This window comes from Narcine bancroftii, chromosome 2 (assembly GCF_036971445.1).
Source record: "Narcine bancroftii isolate sNarBan1 chromosome 2, sNarBan1.hap1, whole genome shotgun sequence".
NCBI lineage: Eukaryota > Metazoa > Chordata > Chondrichthyes > Torpediniformes > Narcinidae > Narcine > Narcine bancroftii.
Window position 1 is genome coordinate 225,049,621 of NC_091470.1, and position 14,869 is coordinate 225,064,489.

The following is a 14,869-nucleotide window of genomic DNA, read 5'->3' on the forward strand; positions in this document are numbered from 1 at the left end:
GACTTTCCACGCTCGCTATAAATTGCGTCTTTCCCATGGCAGCTATTGTGCGCATTCTTTCAACGTGTACACATGTTCTCGTATTGCGCACACATGCATATAACATGCTGCGAGGGGAGGGGTAGTGGGTGTATGGTTTGTAAAAGTATTGATATAACGCACACATTTTATGCATAAATATACGATAAGTGTGGGTAGCTCATTTGTTGCATTTTGTGACAGTTTTAGCAAGAACCCCTGGATGGCAGACCATTTTGAAAAGTTTGAGGGAAAGGCCACAGAGTTCATTACCAGATCCCTTGAATTTTGTAATGTGAAACAATAATTTAAACCAGCCATTCTCAATGGGGACCATTTGGCTCCCCTGGGCAGCACAGCACATTTAAAGGATGGTGACAGACTATTTTATGTAGTTGGTAGGAGAGAAGTACAGAATAAACTAACTAAATTTGGCCGCTTCACAGGGAAGAGGCCCATTAACTGGAATAAAGTCTGAAGCCGACCATAGCCAAAAAAAAGATTGAGAATGGCTCATTTAAACAGCTTTAGGTAACAAGATTAAGATGTTCATACACGATACCAAAAGCAATCAAGTGGTTATAAACAAGGAAGAAATCATTGGATTGGTCTGGTGAGCAAAGTGGATATAACAGAATTCACTGCAAAGAGGGTAATATATTGAGGGAGGGAAACAAGGTAAGGAAATAACCAGTAAATGTTAAGCTTTGGGGAGATGCAGCGCAACAGAAGGTATACAGAAACCCTGAAGGTTTCAGAGTAGATAGATTGTGCATAGGAGGGCATGGGGCTGTGTTTACATTAGTGGCTCAAGCATAGAATATAGCATTGGGATGGGGATTATTTTGCAAAAACTATTATTGGAAATGAATCATCAGTTAGATCACAACTCAAGCTCATATATAATGCTCATCACAACATAATGTTAAGATTGTAATTGTAACCAGAGGAGATTTCTGTGCATGTGGCCAAGACCAAAAGATTGCATTGAATTCTAAGATTGTTTTTGATGGAACAAGGAAGACTGAACGGAGATTTTATTGAAGCTGCAATTGAATGGATATGAAGTACCTATTTCCCTTGATAAAGAAATCAGTAACCAGGTGTATAGCTGGTCAGAGGATTAAAGGGGAGTTCAAATGGTCTGGATCTCACTGCCCAAAAGAGTGGTGGATGCAAAATCCCACTTGAATGTGTATCTACAAGTCCTCTGAGCAAAAGGTAGGAGTGGATGGGATTAAATTTGAATTGCTCTTTTGTTGCTGCTGTGGGTAGGATGGGACTGTGATGCTTACCTGTGCTATAAATTTCAGTGGGCACTTTTTTGTTTGGATATAACTATAAACACAATCTAAGAATGAGCTGAAATGGATTGAAGTAAGAACGCAGCACTTCTGTTGTTAGTAATGGAAGGTTTTGTCTAAAATGACTATTTTTTAAATTCATATGTTTGATGCTAATCTTAATAATTCTTTTTCAGGCTGTGAGATAACATCTAGCATCTACCAAGCGTGGACGGACTTGTTTATTCTTCTGAACACAATTCTGCGGAAGTGTGGTCAGGCTGTGCTCCCTGCTATCACAACTGCTGTGTCAAAGTCATGGGCTACTCTTTTAGGTAACATTAGCCAGCCACTTTTTGCCTTCCCTGTATTTGGGAGACGAGGTCTATCCATGGGTTATAAATCAACCACAAGGGTAATTTTCCCATGTGCGTGTCTTAACATGCAATGAATTAGGAATAAATTTGAAATGCTTAACCCTAATCCTTACACAATGCCTTTCCTTGTTTGTTTTTGTTCACGTTACAGATTGAACTTTCCAAATATCTCAGGTGAATTTTGCAGTTAAGTTTACCTGACATAAATCACCCAAGCCCATAACGACCAAGTACAGTAACCAATTTAGAAACAAAACAACCATTTAAAATGGAAAAAAATACAAGATTACGATAGCATGTCAGAAGACTAGTGCAATACACAAATGTGCTGGAGAATCTCAGCAGGTCACGCGGTATCTATAGGAAGTAAAGGGTAATCAACGTTTCAGGTCTGAACCCTTCTCGAGTTTTGAGCAAAAACCAGCCAGGTGCCTGAATTTAAAGAGAGGGAGGGGGTGAAGAAAGGAGGGAGGAGGGGATAGGGGGAGCAGCACATTCTAACACATAGATTCTCAAGGTGGGACGTGAGAATATTTTGGGAAATAATTTAAAAATCGGTTTGAAAAAATAAACTCGTTATGTTGATGTGAAAGATATGACTTGGCAACATTGTCAGTACAACGCAATTGTGGTAACTTCCAAGTAAAATCAATTTGTTCTTTTTAATTTTCATAACTTGTTCTTTCTCTTCTGATGGTCCTTTGTTGTTTCTCTTATTTTATCTGTTATATTTTATCTGTTATATTTTTTCTGACCGGTCTTATTATCATCCATTCTAAATTATCTCATGGGCGATGAAGAGTCCAAATTATCTCAACAATCATGTCTCCGTCCATACCCCTTTACTTTTTCAGTTTAGTAGTGAGTGAGACCTGTATCCATACAATAAAATATTGATTAATCCATTTCAGGGAGCTTGTGCTGTTCTATTAATCTGTTTCAGGGAGCTCACACTGTTATATATTCAAAATGAGCAGACCAAGCAAACGAAAAGTTAGTCAATATTCAGTGGAGTTCTTGAAGTTTGGGTTTATACCTGCTGTACACGATGAACAGGCACCTTTTTGCCTATTATGCCAACAGACTTTGACAAAATAAACAATGAAAGTAGACTGCCTTGAAGCTCATTTGTGGGTAAAACATCCTAATCATGTCAATTCAAAATTGGAATATTTTAAAGCATTGCAAGATAAGTTTGAAAATAGAACAAAAATCACTTTAATATTCACTGCGCAAACTACAGCCCTGAATCGTACCCTTGAAGCTTGCTATGAAATTTCTCTGCTGACAGCAAAACATGGGAAGAATCATACGATTTGGGAGGAACTGATTAAACCCACAATATCATTGTTTCTCAAAACAGTTCTACAAAAGGATGTCAAAGATGTCCGAGCAATGCCATTGAGTAATGGTACTGTCTGCAACAGAATAGATGACATGGGTCAAGATGTTGAAAAACAGCTTATTGAGAAGTTGAAAGTTCTCAATAAAACTTGGATGAATCTACCATATGGGACAGTGAGGCTCTGTATTGGCGAATGTGAGATAAATTGATCAGTGAGAGTTTCGAGAAGAGATGTTTTGTGAATCATTACAAACTACTGCAGTTGATATCTACAGCAAGCTCAAAAATTATTTGGATGAAAGTGAAATACCAAAAGGAAACATTGCATCTTGTGCTGTAGATGGTGCACCTGCTATGATGGGTAAAAAAAACAAAACAGGAAGTTTAAAATTAATGAAGGATGAAAATCCAAATTTGTTGGTTGTGCATTGTGTTATCCACCAAAAAAACTTAGTAGTTGCCAAGAAAGTTTTCCCTATTCTACATGAGATACTGCATTCTGTGATCGTGTATCAATGCCAGCAAAACTTATGCCAAATGTGAATGTTTAAGCAGTTTTGTGTCGATAAGAATACAGAACATGTAAGATTATTGCTTCGCACTAAAGTAAGGTGGATGTCAAAGGGAAACTGCTTCAAAAGGTTTATGGGACTGTTTGATCTCCTCAGCGAGTTTTTTGAAGGACAAACCTGAAATTAAGCTCTTGCTAACAAAAAATGGCAAAGATTATGTGAGTTACTTGATGGGCATTTTTGAGAAACTGCGTACATTGAACAAGCAGCTCCGAGTAGCAAATATGGCACTCGATGATGCAATAACAAAGATATTTGGATTCTTGACATTTCTAGAATTATGCCAAAGAAATATTTCTGCAAGAAATTTCAGTCAATTCTATTGGTTGAATAAGTGTGAGGTAACTTCTTCTTTTGCTTGGCTTCGCGGACGAAGATTTATGGAGGGGGTAAAAAGTCCATGTCAGCTGCAGGCTCGTTTGTGGCTGACAAGTCCGATGCGGGACAGGCAGACACGATTGCAGTGGTTGCAGGGGAAAATTGGTGGGTTGGGGTTGGGTGTTGGGTTTTTCCTCCTTTGCCTTTTGTCAGTGAGGTAGGCTCTGCGGTCTTCTTCAAAGGAGGTTGCTGCCCGCCAAACTGTGAGGCGCCAAGATGCACGGTTTGAGGCGATATCAGCCCACTGGCGGTGGTCAATGTGGCAGGCACCAAGAGATTTCTTTAGGCAGTCCTTGTACCTTTTCTTTGGTGCACCTCTGTCACGGTGGCCAGTGGAGAGCTCGCCATATAACACGATCTTGGGAAGGCGATGGTCCTCCATTCTGGAGACGTGACCCATCCAGCACAGCTGGATCTTCAGCAGCGTGGACTCGATGCTGTCGACCTCTGCCATCTCGAGTACTTCGACGTTAGGGATGTAAGCGCTCCAATGGATGTTGAGGATGGAGCGGAGACAACGCTGGTGGAAGCGTTCTAGGAGCCGTAGGTGGTGCCGGTAGAGGAACCATGATTCGGAGCCGAACAGGAGTGTGGGTATGACAACGGCTCTGTATACACTTATCTTTGTGAGGTTTTTCAGTTGGTTGTTTTTCCAGACTCTTTTGTGTAGTCTTCCAAAGGCGCTATTTGCCTTGGCGAGTCTGTTGTCTATCTCATTGTCGATCCTTGCATCTGATGAAATGGTGCAGCCGAGATAGGTAAACTGGTTGACCGTTTTGAGTTTTGTGTGCCCGATGGAGATGTGGGGGGGCTGGTAATCATGGTGGGGAGCTGGCTGATGGAGGACCTCAGTTTTCTTCAGGCTGACTTCCAGGCCAAACATTTTGGCAGTTTCCGCAAAGCAGGACGTCAAGCGCTGAAGAGCTGGCTCTGAATGGGCAACTAAAGCGGCATCGTCTGCAAAGAGTAGTTCACGGACAAGTTTCTCTTGTGTCTTGGTGTGAGCTTGCAGGCGCCTCAGATTGAAGAGACTGCCATCCGTGCGGTACCGGATGTAAACAGCGTCTTCATTGTTGGGGTCTTTCATGGCTTGGTTCAGCATCATGCTGAAGAAGATTGAAAAGAGGGTTGGTGCCAGAACACAGCCTTGCTTCACGCCATTGTTAATGGAGAAGGGTTCAGAGAGCTCATTGCTGTATCTGACCCGACCTTGTTGGTTTTCGTGCAGTTGGATAATCATGTTGAGGAACTTTGGGGGACATCCGATGCGCTCTAGTATTTGCCAAAGCCCTTTCCTGCTCACGGTGTCGAAGGCTTTGGTGAGGTCAACAAAGGTGATGTAGAGTCCTTTGTTTTGTTCTCTGCATTTTTCTTGGAGCTGTCTGAGGGCAAAGACCATGTCAGTAGTTCCTCTGTTTGCGCGAAAGCCGCACTGTGATTCTGGGAGAATATTCTCGGTGACACTAGGTATTATTCTATTTAGTAGAATCCTAGTGAAGATTTTGCCTGCAATGGAGAGCAACGTGATTCCCCTGTAGTTTGAGCAGTCTGATTTCTCGCCTTTGTTTTTGTACAGGGTGATGATGGTGGCATCACGAAGATCCTGAGGCAGTTTACCTTGGTCCCAACAAAGCTTGAAAAACTCATGCAGTTTGGCATGCAGAGTTTTGCCGCCAGCCTTCCAGACTTCTGGGGGGATTCCATCCATACCTGCTGCTTTGCCACTTTTCAGTTGTTCGATTGCCTTATATGTCTCATCCAGGGTGGGAACCTCATCCAGCTCTAGCCTTAGGGGCTGTTGAGGGAGCTGGAGCAGGGCGGAATCTTGGACTGAGCGGTTGGCACTGAAAAGAGATTGGAAGTGTTCTGACCATCGGTTGAGGATGGAGATCTTGTCGCTGAGGAGGACTTTGCCGTCTGAGCTGCGCAGCGGGCTTTGGACTTGGGGTGAGGGGCCGTACACAGCCTTTAGAGCCTCGTAGAAACCCCTGAAGTCGCCAATGTCCGCGCTGAGCTGGGTTCGTTTGGCGAGGCTAGTCCACCACTCATTTTGGATCTCCCGGAGTTTGCGCTGAAGATGGCTGCATGCGCGACGGAAGGCTTGTTTCTTCTCTGGACAGGATGGCTTTGTAAGGTGAGCCTGGTGGGCAGCTCGCTTCTTTGCCAGCAGCTCCTGGATTTCCTGGCTGTTTTCGTCAAACCAGTCCTTGTTTTTCCTGGAGGAGAAGCCCAGTACCTCTTCAGTGGATTGCAGTATGGTAGTCTTCAACTGATCCCAGAGGGTTTCAGGGGACGGGTCCGTGAGGCGGGTTGCATCGTCGAGCTTTGCTTTGAGGTTTGCCTGGAAGTTTCCTCTCGCTTCGTCTGACTGCAGGTTTCCAACATTGAACCTCTTTCTGGGGGCTTTATTGTTCCTGGGCTTTGGTTTGAAGTGAAGGTTGAGCTTGCAGCGAACCAGCCGGTGGTCAGTGTGGCATTCCGCGCTAGGCATGACCCTGGTGTGGAGCACATCTCGTTTGTCACTTTCTCGCACCAGGATGTAGTCCAGGAGGTGCCAGTGTTTGGATCGGGGATGCATCCAGGTGGTCTTAAGGCTGTCCCTCTGCTGAAAAAGGGTGTTTGTAATGACAAGCCGCTGTTCTGCGCAGAGCTCCAACAGGAGGCGCCCATTGTCGTTGCACTTGCCGACGCCATGCTTGCCCAGGATTCCTGGCCAGGTTTCTGAGTCTTTGCCGACACGAGCGTTGAAGTCGCCCAGGATGACAACCTTGTCGGCTGTAGGGGTGCGTTGGATGAGGTTGCGCAGGTCGGTGTAGAACTTGTCCTTTTCTGCTGGTTCCGCCTGGAGGGTTGGAGCATAGACACTGATGAGGGTGATGTAACTAAAACTGCTACAAATGTCATTGTTGACCATTTGAAAATGTTGGTTACCAACTTCAATGATAGATTTTGTGATTAAAAGGCAATGGATTTTCGCTCTTGGTTAACTCAGCCATTGGTGGTGGACTTATCTGAAGTTCCAGGGCAATACCAAGAGGAGCAATCTGAGTTGCAACATGATGAATCTGTGAAAACTCTGTTCAAAGTGAAAGGAACTGTGATGTGGCTGTCTAACGAGATTGGGAAAAAAAATACCCAATCTCGACTATTTTAGCAAGGGAACAATTGATACATTTTCAATTATCTTCTTTAGTAGAATGTGGCTTCAGTGCTGTTAGTGATTTGCTACAAGCTAAGAGAAACCAACTAGAAATTACAATACTTGGTTGAAACTATCAAAATTAGTCCCTCGAATCAAAAAAATCTGCAGCCAGCATCAAGGGCAGGGTTCCCACTGAAGTGACGACAATTGGTGAATGTGTGTTTGAGATGGTTGACAAGTTGAAGTAGCAGTTGAATATGAAATGTGTGTTCCAGTGGATTCCTGACCTTTATTGCATTAAAATTGCAGTAAATTATTTAATTAAAACTTTTTTTTTAATATATAATTTTTTTCCGCTAATGGTGGGGCGTACATTTTTTGAAAAATTAAAGTGGGGCCTAGGGCTAAAAAGGTTGAGAAGTACTGGTCTAACTGGTCAGAGTTCATTGGTGGATGAGGGTGGGAGGATAGAGGAGAAAGAGAAACTGAGAAGTGACAGGGGAAGAGGTTAGTGACCCGCTGAGTTCCTCCAGGACATTTGTGTATTGCACTTCAATCCTAGCCTCTCAGGCTTTCCTGTTTATCTCAGAAGGCTGGTGTTTTTGTGAAAAAATGAGGGCAGTGTTTGCAATGTTCTTTTTATTAGATTAATTCCATGCATAAAATATCACTCTTCCTCTGCTTTTCTTAAAGCTCCGTGGGGTGAAATTCATCATCATAAGCACCTGAAATTTAATTTACAGCATTGCAGTGATAGTTTAATGTAGTTTATGGTTTATCTCATTCATCAGGTACCCATGAGTACTAGGACATCTGTTCAGTTGTTAAAATGATTTGTATTGTTTCATTGTCATAGCATTAATTAAAGATATTTTTTTTTGTACATTGATAATCAAAGCAGGAAGCCCACAGCAAAAAAAAACTAATTGTTACTCCTTTAGACAAAAAATTTAAAAGCACTTCTGAAATGAGAATGTTTTGTTCTGCCAGCGAAGATGTCAATTTTCACTGCATGCTACTGTAATGCAAGCCCTAAAAAACTGCACCTTCTCCTCTCATTCAGTGTCGATAAACAAGCTGTTTCGAGCTTGGTTTACTGATATGATTCAAAATTGGTATATTTGGACCACATGGGCTTGTGGGCTAGAAGGGCCCATTACTAAGCTGCATGTCTAAATATATAAAATATTGTAAGACTGTAAGGAATTTTTACCTTCTTCCCGTGTTTGCAAAGGTTTTCCCTGGGTTCTCCGGTTTCTTCCCACCCTTCAAAACATACTGAGATTGTAGGTTGGCAGGTGTATTTAGGGCAGTACGGGGCCTGTTACCGTGCAGTACGTCTAATTTTTAAGAAAAATTAAACATAAAAAATTGATTTGAGAGTTTATCGTTACACACCCAAGGACAATGCTCAAAAATTCTTACTTGCTGCAGTAACACCGACACGAAGATACACCAACAATATTAATAGCACCAATAATGCATGTGAGACGGACAAAGTAATTATACATCTATAAAGATAGATAAATAAATAGTCACAGTTGCAATTAGTGCAAAAAAAAATTATGCTTCAATAGTGTAGACAGATCTTCTGCTGGTCCTGGAGCAGTTTATGGGTTGTGTCGTTCATTAAGTTTCAAGGGCCTGAGAGCCGTTGGGGTGAAAGCTCTCAGTGAATCTAGAGGTGCTGGACTTCAGGCTTCTGTACCTGCTGCCTGAGCGAGAAGTGGTTGTGTTCAGGGAGATGGAGATCCTTTGTGAGGTTGGCTGCCTTCTTGAGGGCACTTGAGTTTCCAAACTAGGCCATGATACAACCAGTCAGTATGCTTTCCAAATACATCTGTAGAAGTTTGACAACATGCCAAATCTCAGACTTCTTAGAAAGTAAAAGCAATAGTGTGCCTTGATGTGCTGGCTTCAGGAAAGGTCCTTCAAATCATGGACTCCCGAAAACTTTAAGGTCCTCACCCTCTCCACCACCATCCCATCAATGAAGACTGGTGCATGTTCCCTCGGCCTCTCCTTCCTAAAGTCAACAATAAACTTCTTGGTCTTGCTGATGTTGAGAGCAACATTGTTATTCTTGTCTGCACAAACCTATATTTTAACATCGTTACTGGTTATTCAAAGTGAATAACATTGGTGTCGTCAGTGAACTGATAGATTGCACTGGAGCTGAATGTGACTGAGCAATCATCAGTATGGAAGGAATTGAATAAGGGACTGAGCACACAGCCTTGGATTTGCCCCTGTATTGATAGTCAGCAAGGAGAAGGTGGCCAATCCACACTGAGTGCAGTCTGCCGATGAAGGAGTTGTTGAGTGAGGAGCAGAGTCCTGGATCCCTTAGTTCAATTATTAGTTTTGCTGGTGTGGAGGTGTTAAACACCGAGCTATAGTCAATGAAGAACATCCTGATGTGGGTGCTCTGTGGTCAGAGTGGAGGGCCAGCTGTTGACCGGTTTTGGTGGTCGGTGAATTGAAGTCAGTCAGATTGTTTCTGAGGCAGAAGTTGATTTGCTCCATAACTGACCTCTCAAAACATTTAATTACAATGGACACAAATGCCACCATCTTGTGGTCATTGAGGCAAGTACCCCTGCTCTTCTTGGATACTGGAATGGTGGATTCCAATTGAAACACGCAAGGACTTCAGACTTGAGCAGTGAGAGGTTGACAAAATCTGCAAAATCGTGCCAAGTTTTAAGGATACAGCCAGGTATACTGACTGGGCATGTGCTTTCTGAAGGTTCATCCTTTCAAAGGTTCTGGTCAGATTGGTCTTAGTGACTGAGAGCACAGAGTCTACAAGAAACTACGGGAGCTCATGAAGTGAAGTGAAGTGAGCATAGAAGGTGTTGAGCTTGTCCAGAAGAGAGATTCATGGAGGAATCATTCCCTGGCCTTGCATCTTCCTGATAAAGATGAGGGAGAAGTTTGTCCGAGGCTGCTGTACTAAATGCTTGTAAGGATGTCACCTGCAGATTGACAAGTGAAACTGAAATCTTAGAGCAGCTGAAATTGTCAGAGCTATTTAATTCTTACAATCAAGCATAAATTTCTCTCAGAGTTATTTAGCTCTACAAGCCTTTCAAACCAGCTGTCTTGACATGGCTACAGTGAGTTTTAATGTTAATGCTGTAAGAGTTCAGGTTTCTGTTTTTTTCCTCAGTAAATATCCCTTTACCTTTCAGAGACTGTTTCCTTGTGCATTCAGCTGTCAACCACTGACCCGAGTCTACACATGGTATCCTTGCAATTCATATCTCTTCTTCTGATGGAAGAGGGAAAGAAGCAGCTGAGTACAGAAAGTCATTCAATCCAGTGCCTGTCTCTTACTGAGCTTCTGGATGCGATTGAAGATGATGTATCATCAGGCAGTAAACTCGCTGAGAGCTTATTACAGGTAATGAAAAATAATCCCTATACATTAGTTATAATTATTGTGAATGTATTGAGAATCCAAAGTAGCCAGCATCCATTTAAACTGGAGAAGTGAATTATTACAGGGTGTCATTAGACAGCTGGTTATATTTCAGAATAACAATGTTTTGGGGGATGGTTCCTTAACCATTATTGTTGCTTGTATTTTAATCTTTGAATTTCAAGTTCAAAGAATAATTAGGTTCAAGAATTACCAGGAAATGTCACTCCTGATCTTCAATGCTTCATATTCCATTGGTTAGATAGTCAGCTTTTGCTTCATGTATCAACATTTGAATGCAGTAGAATTTGTTTTAATCTGTGATCAGGAATTAAATGTAATATCGGCACTGAGCCAGTGAGTCATCCCATACAGACTGAGAGGGTTTGCAATTTAAAACAGGAAATGGCATCAAAGATTTCTCCCAGTGACAGAACCAAACAATTATGGATGCTTAAATTTTTTTTTAATAGGACAAAGATGTTTTCTGTCTCCTTATTTTCTTGAAACTCTCAGTAGTTCAAAGTGCCAGCAGGCTTGGTGGAACCAGAATCGGTCAGTGCTTTCAAAAGGCAATTAAGTCACCCCATGCCCAATTAACATGGAAATTTTTCCAGATAAAAGTGACTCGTGACTGGATATGCCCAGATGAATTTTCAGAATGGCACAATGCCACCTCCCCTCCATTGATTCCATTAATATTTCCTGCTGCCTTGGAAAAACAGTCAACATCTGAAAAGATACACCCTACTCTGGCCATACACTCCTCCCATCAGGAAGAAGATTCATAAATATGAGATAGCACACCACCAGATTCGAGGACAGTTTTTTCCTGCCATCATCGAACTCCTGAATGAATCTCTGATAGTAAAATTACGTTATCTTTGCTCTACACTAACTCATCTCTTCCTGTAACTCTGTGATTCTGTATTTTGTTCTACTCATTGTACCATGTATGGGATGTCTAGCTGGACTTCTTGTGAAACAAACTTTCTCAGTACATTTTGGAACATGTGACAATAAACTGAAAATTTATTTTCAGTCCTATTCGGTCCTATTAATTATAACAACCATGTATTTCTCCGGAAGCAAACAATTTTCAGACACAATTTGTTGATGAAATATTGCTCTGTTTTCAAAATGTTTGGCTGTTGTATGTTTATTATGATGTCAAGTACTTACCAGCAATAAAAGGCAACTTGAAGTGCAGTGTATTTTTGAAAATGGCACTGAACAGAAATTGTCAAAACCAAATTTGAATTAGAGAAAGGAAGTATGATCATTTCAGCATTGTGATAAACAAATTAATTTCAGTTACATTTGTAAATGATTTTGATCTGGCATTTTCTTTTCTAGAGCTACGAAGGTAAATCGTTGGAAGATGTTCAGAGGAAGGTCTCTGCAGGTGCTCTCATCGCATTACTTCCTGTGAGTGTTTGCGCACAGAAGCATGCTTTGCAAGGTAAGTGGTACAAGTATGAATGTCCTTGCAAAATCAGCAATCTGACTTTTCATTGGAGTTTCTAACAAGAAGTTATTAAAAAATGTCAAGGTTTTATGTGAACCATAAATATCATGTTTGCATCAAATTTTATAGCATCTTGAATGGATGAAACAAATTATGCTTCATACAAGCATAATTAAACAAAATTTAATTAGGAAATATTGGAATGTTTGGTTCATCGACTTGATGAGGAGGCAGATCTTCAAGAACATTTGAGGTGAAGAAAGTTGGGGACCATTCAATTAACTAAAGACACAGCCATCAACATTGAAGCAACTAAGATAGAGGATGTAGAAGGCCTGTTGGAAAGGTTAGTATTTAAAGAGATGGAGAAAGTAACAGGCTTAACAAGAGTGTGATGATGGAGGATTAAAGATTAAGAAGACAAAGTTACAAATTGAATTTTTGCCTGATAGTGATTCTGTTTATTGAAGAAATTTTACCCCTCGAATGGATAAAACACACTTAGAGATGGAGACTTTTCCAACAAAGCTTTATTGCATGATATCTTGGAGAGACCAGGACGTCTAAACCGTGCTCTGAAGAACAACAGTTAGGCTCAGATATTTATAGATCAAATTAAACAGGTTTTTGACCCACCATTCCATATTGCAGTTCACAGAAATGAGAATTCATAGGCAGGATATCTTCAAGGAGAGCAGGCTTAAACTAAAGAACAATAGGACATTTGAGGTGAGGACAGGATAGGGTGGTTACGGAATTAGTACTAGGTGCTCTATATGTCACTTGAAACTAATTATCTACTATCTGTTAGTCAAGGATAAAAGTTAGCAACTCACTGTTCCTCCTGGCAAGTACATTGGGGGGGGGTTTGTCAGTCTTGGTAATTTTCTGCCTTCGTCAGTATTTTTCCGCTTGCTCTCAGCTGCAGTTAATCCTTTCCACCCCAGCAAGCATGGGGGTGGAAGGTTTATAGGGCTTGATGCGATAAATTCAAGGACATGTTGAGGTTGTGCAGCATAATTGGTATACAAGGTTTTCAGCTCCATAATTCCATTGTTGCCCCACTCATGGAAACTTTATTACCACCAAAGCTTCGCATAGAGATAGCACAAGATCTTATTTGGAAATGTGCCATTCAAGCCAGGTTTGTGGGGTGGGGGGGGGGGTAATGGGAAGGGGATAAAGGGGTTGGTTGGGGTTGAAGGAGAAAGGTGTGTAAGAGAAGAGGAAGGCCTGGTGATTGTGCATCCAACCGAGGCTTGATATCTATCTGATGATCAGGTAGTCAGGCCTTGTGGAAGGTGTAGGAGAAGGCATAGCAGACAGCCAAGTGGCTAGGGTGAGGGGAAGTGAAAGGTGTTGATCAGTTAATGGTTGAGAGATAAGATGTGTAGGAGTATAAGAAATAGGTGAAAGATTAGGCCATCCGGCCCATCGAGCCTGCTCCGCCATTCAATGAGATCATGGCTGATCTAATGATAGGCTCATCTCCACCTACCTGCCTTTTCCCTTAATTCCCAATATAAAAATCTATCCAACCTTGTCTGAAATAGATTCACTGAGGTAACCTCCACAGTTTCAATGGGCAGCAAATTACACAGATTCAACATCCTCTGGGAAAGGTGATCATTGATCAGAGAAATGGAAGGGGAAGTGGAAATTGGATCCTTTATCATGAGCTTTGGAGGAACAAGGGATGCGGGGCCCTTGGATCACTCGGATATTGTAAATATCACATCTGGAGCATGAGATTGATGGAGAAGATAAAAAATATGTCCAGAATAGTTGAGTGGGTGGTCTTCAAAGTCATCAGCTCAGTGAGCAGACTTTCTGGGAAATCTGGTCATTGAATTATTGATCTCCAAGGCTGGGCTCATAAATTTTCCATAGTCAAGTTCTTCTCAGAGTTGTGTGCTTCCACATAAATATCTCAAGCTTCCCTGCATTTCCAGAGGGAAATGCCAGTAGTTCCATGGGGCACTATCACATTTAAAAATGCTCACTGTTGTGTTCAATATCTTCCCTTAGCTCATTCCTCCCCAGCTCCAGTCTTCCATTATTAAGCTCTCAAGGAACTGCTTCTCAGTTCATCCTTTCTGCCTTTGTTTCATTCTTCTCAACCATACCTTCAGCTAACCACATCTTGTTCCCTGCCACTCCCCCTGCTTAAATCTCTCTGCCATTCTATCTCCTTGAAAATTCCCTTTAACACTTGCGCAGCCTTGCTCTTGTCATCTGCACTTACCCCCAATAAATTTATCTTGTGCTTCAGTGTCCATTTTCTGTCCAGTCACAGATTTTTTTTTTGATCTGAAATGCCAGATTTTATTTTATGTACTTGGTCAATGATGTGGATCAGTTGCCATGTGATGGTTACTATTAGAATTTCATCACACTGTGTAAATATTTGTACAGAAATATTTATAGTATTTCACAGTTTCTATAGTTGCCTCTCTTTAATTTTCTTACCCTATCTTTTTTCTTTATCTGACCAATATTAATTTAAAATATTTCTATTGAGTTCATAGTAGGTTATTTTATTCTTGCAACACCTTTCAGTTGTATTGTAAGATATTTTGACCATTTGAAAATACGTTTCGTTAGCCATTTCATATGTTTGAATTAAAGGATCTGATTAATATATGGAATAAAGTAAATACTGAAATGGGAATGAGGAATTTGGTGTTATCTAAAATGCCTTTGACTCAAAATAGACTTATCCCATTTACAATGAATATTTTATTCTCTAAGGAAATAAAAAATGTAGAAGACTGTTATGAAGAAGGAAGTTGAATGTCATTTGATCAGTTAAAAAATATATATGGAATACAAAATAATACATTTTTAAAATTATCAAATAAA

General features: G+C 41.2%; 1 protein-coding gene across 5 annotated transcripts in view; it reads left to right on the plus strand.

Moving 5' to 3' along the window:
- rttn (rotatin) overlaps window positions 1–14,869 on the plus strand; it is a 397,420-nt gene that overhangs the window by 210,523 nt on the left and 172,028 nt on the right. For all 5 annotated transcript variants that reach the window (XR_011352026.1, XR_011352027.1, XM_069920391.1 and 2 more), the window contains exons 39-41: window positions 1,499–1,636; window positions 10,310–10,521; window positions 11,896–12,001. Coding sequence is in view for 3 of the 5 variants with exons in the window: in XM_069920391.1 (XP_069776492.1) it covers window positions 1,499–1,636; window positions 10,310–10,521; window positions 11,896–12,001 (456 nt within the window). In the remaining 2 variants the exon portion in view is untranslated. The remainder of the gene's footprint in view (window positions 1–1,498; window positions 1,637–10,309; window positions 10,522–11,895; window positions 12,002–14,869) is intronic.